General features: G+C 48.0%; 1 protein-coding gene across 1 annotated transcript; it reads left to right on the top strand.

Moving 5' to 3' along the window:
- The first annotated feature begins 814 nt into the window (after positions 1-814).
- Positions 815-1,294, top strand: Rpl26l1 (ribosomal protein L26 like 1). Its single transcript, XM_057775899.1, has one exon. It carries the CDS (start codon positions 826-828, stop codon positions 1,261-1,263), a length of 438 nt encoding a protein of 145 aa, XP_057631882.1. The 5' UTR covers positions 815-825; the 3' UTR covers positions 1,264-1,294.
- The last annotated feature ends 8,030 nt before the right edge of the window (positions 1,295-9,324 follow it).

Genomic DNA, 9,324 nt, shown 5'->3' with positions numbered 1-9,324 from the left:
GCTTGCTAAGCCTGCTTTCTTATAGCACCCAGGACCACCTGCCAAGAGAGGGCATCACCCACAATGCAATGTGGCCCTCCCACATCAATCATTAATTAAGAAAATTCTCTACTTGCTTACCAGCCAATCTTATGGGAACAAATATGGCTTCCTCTTCTAAGATAACTCTAGCTTGTGTCAAGCTGGTAAAATACTCAACCAGGACAGGTGTTATCACATATCACTGGATAAATCAAAACCGCAATGAGAGACCCATAGGTTGGCATCTGTCAATAAAACAGACTAAAATCAAATTTTAAGAAAACTCCTAGAAATGAAGTATTTGTCAGGGTGTGAGAAAGATGAACGCCTGTGCTCATGGGAACGTGAGAGGGTGTAGTTGCTAGAACAATATTGTATCTCAAAGCAAAACCAGAGTCATCATGGGGATCTAGCAATTCCAGTTCTGGATATATTTCCCAGAGAACTGGAAACATGGAGTGAGCAGATGTCTGTGTAGCAGCGTGGTTCACCACAGCCCAGAGTACAAGAAACCCAGTGGCCATTGACAGATGGAGGAGAAAGGAGGGCTGCCCAGGGAGGAGAGGGCTGTTCTCTCAGAAATGGAGGGAACTCACACATTCATAGGGATGGCCCAGAAGATATTCTACAGGATGAAACAAGCCAGTCACCAAAGACCCACACTGTAGATTCCACTTATGAGTTGCACCATAAGGTCTCGAGTTCAGAGAGATGGTTGGGCTAAGTTCCCAGAGTCCGAGTAAGGGACATGTAGGATCATTTAACAAAGATAAGAATGGGTTGTGGTGGATCGCAGCCGCCAAAATGAAGTTCAATCTCTTTGTGACTTCTGACCGGAGCAAGAACCGCAAACGGCATTTCAATGCACCTTCTCACATTTGGAGGAAGATCATGTCTTCCCCCCTTTCCAAAGAGCTGAGACAGAAGTACAATGTTCGCTCGATGCCCATTCGAAAGGATGACGAGGTTCAGGTTGTCCGGGGACACTACAAAGGCCAGCAGATTGGCAAAGTGGTCCAAGTGTACAGGAAGAAATACGTCATCTACATTGAACGGGTGCAGCGAGAAAAGGCTAATGGCACAACTGTCCACGTAGGCATCCACCCCAACAAGGTGGTGATCACCCGGCTAAAGCTGGACAAAGACCGAAAGAAGATCCTGGAAAGGAAAGCCAAGTCTCGGCAAGTAGGAAAGGAGAAGGGCAAATACAAGGAAGAAACGATTGAGAAGATGCAGGAGTAGGGGCGTCTCATACAGTTTTCATTAAAGACTGCTTGAGTTAAAAAAAAAAAAAAAAAAAAAAGAATGGGTTGTGGTAAGCCAGCTAGGCCTGTCCCCTGAATCCTCTGCTGCAACAACTACCTCCCTCCTCTGAACAGCGCTCTCACCATTATGGTTTCGCTCACCATGAGCCCTTACTACAGACAAGTGGATGTTGGATTAGACTCTTGAATCTCCATAATGGTTAGCTCAATAATCTCATTTCTTTATAATGTTCCCAGCCTCCAATATTACATTATAACAACACAACACTGACGAAGGCAACTTCATTTTCCATAGCAGGTGTTACTGTGTCAGTGAGAGGTCAGAGCATGGCGCCCATCGGGGAAGAACACAACAAAAACAGAAATGTGAATCTCAGTCCGGCGTAGAAATCACCCCTACTCCCAGACCAAAGCTCAGATCATGTAAAAATTCTACAGATGTTCATTGAATGAGTGAGTAAGGGAGACAGTCAGATCCGTGGAGGGCCATGGAAGATGACAGGTGATGATGTTCATGGGTACCTCACAGTGCCCAGTGCCTGAGCCTGAACTGAACTACAGAGGGCTTCTTCTTCTTCTTCTTCTTCTTCTTCTTCTTCTTCTTCTTCTTCTTCTTCTTCTTCTTCTTCTTCTTCTTCTTCTTCCTCCTCCTCCTCCTCCTCCTCCTCCTTCCTCCTCCTCCTCCTCCTCCTCCTCCTTCTCCCCCCCCCTCCTCCTCCTCCTCCTCCTTCTCCTCCTCCTCCTTCTTCTTCTTCGACAGGGTTTCACTGTAGTTTTAGTGCCTGGCCTGGAACTAGCTCTTGTAGACCAGGCTGGCCTCGAACTCATAGAGATATACTTGCCTCTGCCTCCTGAGTGCTGGGATTAAAGGCATGTGCCACCACTGCCTGGCTCAGAAGACTGCTTCTAGTGGTAGTCCTGAGGTGAAAATTCAAAGAATGAATCGCAGGACAGTGATGCCTCCCATCCTTTGCCCAGTCTCATTGTCATCAGAGTGGCTGGTTCAAGGATGGACAGATGGATGTGTACACACCACACACACACACACACATACACACGCACTCACGCACGCACGCACGCATTGTGCTTCTTTTAGAGTCTTTTTAAAAATCCTAAAGAAAGAGTTCTTTCCCTACATGCTCTTTTGCGGTTGTTGGTTTGGGCTCTCAGTCCCCAGCCCATACTGATTGGATACCCACAGTTGCCCAGCACTGTGCTGAGCCCCAGGGCATGTCCGCAGGGGCCAAGAGGATGTGCTTCCAACTAAGAAAGTGCGGAAACTTAGCTTAGGGGTGTGTGTGTTGATGAGTCTCCAGTTAAGCGGGAACGTGTTGGCAAGTCCACCACACTGCTGGTGGACCTGTTTGGAGAGCATGTTAGAGAAGCTCCAGGGAGCTGGCTTCAGTTCAGACATCTTCCAGGAACACAGAAAACAGCCGCGTTTTCCTAATTATAGCAGGGGAACACTGTGATTACAGAGAAGCCACGTGAAAACAGAACGGGTTGGCTCACATGCTCCATATCTCCGGCTTGGGTTTCTGTGACTTAGGTGACACCAATTCGTGGCCGAGGAGGCCTTGCCTGGAAGGTCTGTGTCCCCACTCTCTGTGAGACTGGGGTGACTGTAGGACAGCTCAGATCAACCCCAGCATGTTTGGGCCTCTTCAAGGAAGCACTGACTCTCCAGAGGCTCCCATGATGCTGTGGGCTTTCCCGGGCCTCAGGGATGGACTGGCCTGCCCAAAGGCCGCCATGACACTCTTCCCTTCTTGCAGCTCAGGGTTAAGGTCCTGGGATCACAGCCTTGGTCATCTGGAATGTAACTTGAGCAAATAGTTTGTCTGAATTCTCTGTCTTGTGGTTGTTCATGCTCCTGTCAGTGGCACCTGCTTTGGTGAAAGGGCTGAACCCTGAACTCCATTTTCTACATAATGGGGTACTTATACGATTCAAGCCCCACAGGGGAAGGAAAGAAGGAAGCAAGGAGGGAGTGAAGGAAGACAAGGAGTAAGCATGAAGGAAAGGAGAGAGAGAGAGAAAGAGAAAGGGCAGAGGCCACGGAAGTCGGTAGTTAATGTAGGAAAGCGACCAATGCGCTAGATCCTCGCTGGACACCAGCATTGCTCACGCGGTCTCCTTTCGATTTTGTGAGGGCTTTAGAGACAGGGACCCAGTTCTTCCACAAGCCCTAGGGCTGCATATGGCGTAGGTACTCAGCCGTAATCTCAGCGCTTCCTTGAACAAGCTGGTAAAACTCTGACACTAGCCATATCCCTCGAAACAGACAGGTCTCCTGCGGGTCAGCTGGGGCAGTGAAACTGTGATATCACAAGGTTCGAATCTAGCTGCATTTCATTTTGTTTTGTTTGGACGGGCTTTTGCTATGTAGACAAGGCTAGCCTTGAACTCCTACTTATCCTTCGGCCTCAGTCTCCCAAGTTCTGAGCTCTACATAAGCCATGAGCTCTACAGCCAGCTTATCTATATTTGGCTCCACAGACCATACCCTACTGCAGATCTTGGGTACAAGTGCCTCCAGTGACCACGCAGCCTCTGGCAGGGAGTGGTGTTTTGGCTCCCAGCCCCTCAGTATGGGGTTGAGTCAGGCACACTGACCCCTGACCTTTCTCTCTATTTTGCCAGGCACTGTGTGCTCTCAATGTATCATCTAGCTTTCACGCCTTCCCTCCACCGTGGCTTTTGGTGTTTTGGATGCATCCTTGGAAGCCCAGAGAAGAAAGTGAGTTGCTCCCTCGTAGACAGCTGCTGAGGTCTGTAGGCTACAGCAAGATTCCAGCCAGAGCCCATAGGCCCCTTGGGACTTTGATCTCTGCTTACTCCCTCAGACCCGCTTGGTAGCCAAGGGTGGAGTGCGGAGTGGGAGCCCTCCCTCTCCTGAGTGTAGACCCGTCAGCTTTTCTTAGGTCTTTTCACCACAAGGCCAAGGTTTGGCCAGGTCCTGGGGCTCAGCTCAGGACAAGCATGCCAGTCTGCACTGGGTGCTTTTAGAGTCCCCTCCTTTCAAGGCAGCGAGTGCTGTGGTCACAAAGCACGAGGAGTGGCTGGGCTGTGGTCTGCTGGCCCCTGGTGGTCTGCTGGCCCCTGTGCCCTGGCTAGCCACCCCAGTCTTTGCTGTCCGCAGTTCTTATCACCTGCTGTTATGCTTGGCTCCTAGAGTCCCTCTACAGAGCCCGGGGGCTGTCTCTAGGATGGCCTGTGCTTTCCAGTCTTGCCCTGCTGGAGCTGGGAGAGACCGGCCAAGGATATGGCAGGAGGCAGGAGCCCACCTGGTGTTTGCTTGTATTGCTCCCTATAGCAACCCAGGATCCTGTGTTTCCTTTACAGATTTTCTGGGTAAAACTGGGGCTCAAGGACTGAAGCAGCCTGTTGAGGTCATACGAGAGGGGTTGGGGTGCAGGTCTGGGGCTTGCCCTCAGAGTGACCAGCTGAGTCTGGCTGTTTTTACAGCGTAAGTGCTGAACGGGTATTGGTTTAGGGCTTGCTTATGAGAACTTACCACCCTGACCTTCACCTCTTCCAGGCAGCTCCAGGGTGGGAGGGAGCAGGGAGGAGCAGGGCTATCCTGGGGCAGGGAAATCCAGGCTGTGGGTTCTCCCATCTCTACCCAGCCTCAGCCTTAGTGGCTGCAAAATACAGCCTTGCAATTAAAGGCAGGGTTCCTCAGGGACAGCAAGGCTGGACCTGCCTTTTTCAGCAAAAGTCTGGTGTGCAGTCAAGCCTCGCTGAAGTCTCCCAGCTCTGCCCGGTCCCCGTCTTCTTTCTTCTTGTGGTAAGGGGCAGTCAAACCAAATCCTAGCACCGTTCCTGTTTAACTGCCCGGGGCTTCAGAAGGAGCAACACCAGCAAACGCTGGCTGTGTTTCAGAGGCTTCGCGAATGCTTTCTGTGCTCTGATTTGTGCTCCCATGATTGTTCCCACCTGACAGCAAGTGACAAAGACCAGTGGCCGTGCTGCGCTACATTCTGTCACAGGTTAGCTGATGTAGGGACTGCCGATTTCTTCCTCAAACAACCACTATGATGGTGCAACCAGGAAACAGACACCTAGGCAATGGGTCACAGGTCAGGGTTGGGGTGGAGAGGTAGAGGCTTGCCTGCACAGACATCACCAGTATAGAGGAAAGCAGACCATCTTCTGTACTTGCTCCATGGATTGAAGGGGCCTGGGCTGGAGGAAGACGTGAGGGAGACACCGAGGACAGAAAATTTTGGTGTCCCTACATAGGGAATGTCCCTATGTAGGCTACCTGGAGGGGTTCTCAAACCTGAGTAGACAGGGTACTTGAGTGTGTTTGGGCCCTGGCACAGAGGAGTCTCTGTTATCCCTATAGATGACCTCAGTTACTTATTACTGTCTGAGCACCTTCGCTTTCTTTCTTCCCTCCCTTCCTCTCCCCTCCAGCCCTCCCTCTACCTCCCTGTGTCTATATAAGTATATGTATATAAATGCTATGCAGTCATCCCTTGGTACCCATGGAGGATTAGGTCCAGAATTCTCCTTGAATTCTCCAAATCCAAAGATGCTCCTTTATAGCAAATGACTTGGTATTTACCCTTAACCTACACACTCTCCTGTACACCTCCGGTCATCTCTGGGCAACTATGATAGCTGGTACAGTGTCAGAGCTGTGTGAATAGTTGTTATCTTGTATTGTTCAGGGAAAGAAGAGAAAAAGTTTGCACATGTTTAGAACAGACATGGAATATTTTCAACATGCAAATGGTTGAATCAGCAGATGCAGAATTTACAGATAGAAAGGGTCTGACTGTGTACCTACTACTACATCTATCTATATTCTATCTATCTATCTATCTATCTATCTATCTATCTATCTATCTATCTATCTATCTATCTATCTACCTATCATCTATCTATCAATCATCTATCTACCTATCATCTATCTATCTATCTATCTATCTATCTATCTATCTATCTATCTATCATCTATCTACCTATTATCTATCTATCTATCTATCTATCTATCTATCTTCCTTCTACCTACCTACCTATCATCTGTCTATCTATCTATCTATCTATCTATCTATCTATCTATCTATCTATTAATCATCTATCTATCATCTATCTATCTATCTATCTATATCTATCTATCTATCATCTATCTATCTTTCTACTTACCTAGGAACATGTGTTCAAGTTCTTTGGTAATACATATTCATTATCACAACTTCCCTGGCTATCACAGTGTTACATGACCAGTTTAGCATCTTTTAAACATTTATGAAGGGAGGCTCACATGCTTTTCTTCCCAGAGGATTCCCTGACATGTACAGAGTCCTACACTAGGTCTGCGCTGCCTTGCTGGCATCTCACTTCATTCCCTCAGCCCTGGATGTAGGTCCAACAGTGACTCTAACCTTACAGGTAAGTAGTCTACAGCTCAGAGAGACGGAGAGGTGGCATGGCATGCTACTGTGTACTTTTCTACTATCACACTGAGCTGTCCGTTTTCTTTACCTCCAGAGTCCTCTCCACACACAGGGAGGGGATTCTCAAAGATGGTGTGCCAGGAGAAACTGAACTAGACAGAAGTGGACATCCAGGTGGTGGCTAAAGGGGAACCAGGCATTGTTGGAGTCTAGGAGTCCCTGACTTTCAGGCCAGAGCTCTGCCTCCTGGTGCTGGTCCCTGAGCAACTCATGAAGTCTACAAAGGAATGAGATGGTGGCCTGGGAGGCCAGAGGCCCTGGAGTCAGGAGGTCATCACCCTGCCCTGCCCTGCCCTCAGTTTCTCACACCAACTAAGGGGTCACGGGGGCCGGGTGGGGGCTTTATGGCTGAGGGAATTTATGGCCAAGACAACAGTTTGTACTCGGAACTGCCTGGCCTGAGCCACCCATGGAGCACTTTAACACACACCCTTCCAGCCCCCAAATGGGGTTTCCAGCTGGAGCTCTGGGGCCCAGCCTCTGGCCAGAGCCTGAGATGGCCCCTTTCCCATCTGTGCGTGAACCTTATGGGGCTGCTTTGCTCCTGGAGACCCCCACCCCATGAACTCCAGAAAAGAGGAAATGCTGCAAAAGGACCCCTTGGTAGGGGACCCAACCCTGAGTAGAAACCAGACTCCTTGCCGCATGAGCAAGAACTGGGGCTCCTCGCTGCTCCCCTGTAGGAGTCTTTCCATGGCTCGAGGTCCCTCAGCTCACGGACTTCCTTCCGAGTCAAGCTTCTAACTTGGTTCTCTGGTCTTTCAGCTCCAGTTACCCAGGTGGCCGCATGTACTTACACCTCCGCAGAGGTGGCATTGCCCAAGGTGTCCCTCCTCTCCCACCCTTTGCTTTGTTCTCTGCAGTGGGAACTCCCTGGCACCCATCTCCCAAGTCAGAAATGTGGAGGCCTGTTTGATGTCACCCCATCTCTCAGACACCAGGTTGCTAATCCTTTGAAAACACTCATGAACCCAGAGACCTCTGCCAGTGGGGTTGTCTCCCTTTGAAGCATTTATTAGGGCATGTTGTCCCCCAGTTTGCCCAATGTCTCTTTGTGGTGCCAGTGTTGTCCTTCTCTAACTGGATGCTTGATAGAGCTAAATGATAACAAGACTCTATGCAAACAAGTTGACTCTCCTACAGGGCTAATAGAACTCAAAGAAATTCTCAAGGAAATAAATCAGCGTTTTAAAGTACACAGATCTAAATATTCTGTGGAGCCATATGAAAACTCCCAGAGTTTTGATAGGAGAGCAGGTGGGGTGCATGGAGAGAGTTGCTTTGCTGGGTGCATACGTGTGCATGGCTCGGGAGCTCTCTGTATAAACAGGACACTAGGGTGTGGGCATAGATTCATAGGTTTATTTTAAAGAATGGGCTTACATAATTAGGAAGTTGGCAAGTTCAAAATCTGCAAGCCAGACTGGCAGGCTGTGCCCAGGGAATAACTGATGGGACTCTGGAGGCAGAATTCCTTTATTCTGGAATAAAGGAACGAAGGAGAATTCCTTTATTCACTGGGGACCGTGGATATTGATTGCCTCCTCCCAGTCTCTCTTCTAATGCCTTTTACTGATTGGATGAGGCTCACACACATGACGGAGGGCAATTAATTTTACTTCAAGTCTATTTTTCTTTTTTTCAAATTTTTAACTTTTTTAAAAAAATTTTTCGAGATAGGGTTTCTCCATGTAACAGTTCCAGCTGCCTTGGATCTTGCTTTGTAGACCAGGCTGGGCTCGATCTTACAGAGATCTGCCTGCCTCTGCCTCTCAAGAACTGGAATTAAAGATACATACAACTACCACCCAGCCAAATCTTTCTTTCTTTCTTTCTTTCTTTCTTTCTTTCTTTCTTTCTTTCTTTCTTTCTTTCTTTCTTTCTTTCTTTTTGATTTTTGAAACAGGGTTTCTCTGTGTATCTCCGGCTATCTCAGAACTCATTCTATAGACCAGGCTGACCTTGAACTCACAGAGATCTGCCTGCCTCTACCTCCCTGAGTGCTGGGATTAAATTGCTCTACTCAAATCTATTTTTCTAAGTGCTAATTGTTATCAAAATAAAACAAAAAGAAAAAGAAAAAGAAAGAAAGGAAAGAAGGAAGGAAGGAAGGAAGGAAGGAAGGAAGAAAAAAGTCTTAATTGCAAATCTGAAATGGTGTTGTACCAAATATCTTAATTCTGTGTCCTTGACAAATTAACTGATGAAATTAACCATTCCACTATATGTGTCTTTTCGTATATAGGGAATGTGTTACCTTAATGGATGTGTGGAGAATTGGTTTTATATGTATGATGGAGAGTGTGTTGACATGATGATGGATGGATGGATGAATGGATGGATGGATGGATGGATGGATGGATGGATGGATGGATAGATAAATCCTGAAGAACTGGCTGATTGAGTAGGTAGGTAGATAAGTTGGTTGTAGATATGTGTCTAGGTAGGTGATTGCTTGGTCAGTAAAAGTGGGAGCAGGTGGACCCCTGACTAAGAGGTGGGATGGGCAGTAAGTTCCCTGTTGTCATGAGACCTGCTGTTGGATGAAGCTGATGACTGCCTATTTCCAT

This window comes from Chionomys nivalis, chromosome 7 (genome assembly GCF_950005125.1).
Source record: "Chionomys nivalis chromosome 7, mChiNiv1.1, whole genome shotgun sequence".
NCBI classification, from domain to species: Eukaryota; Metazoa; Chordata; class Mammalia; order Rodentia; family Cricetidae; genus Chionomys; species Chionomys nivalis.
This window is presented reverse-complemented; position numbering and strand designations above follow the sequence as displayed.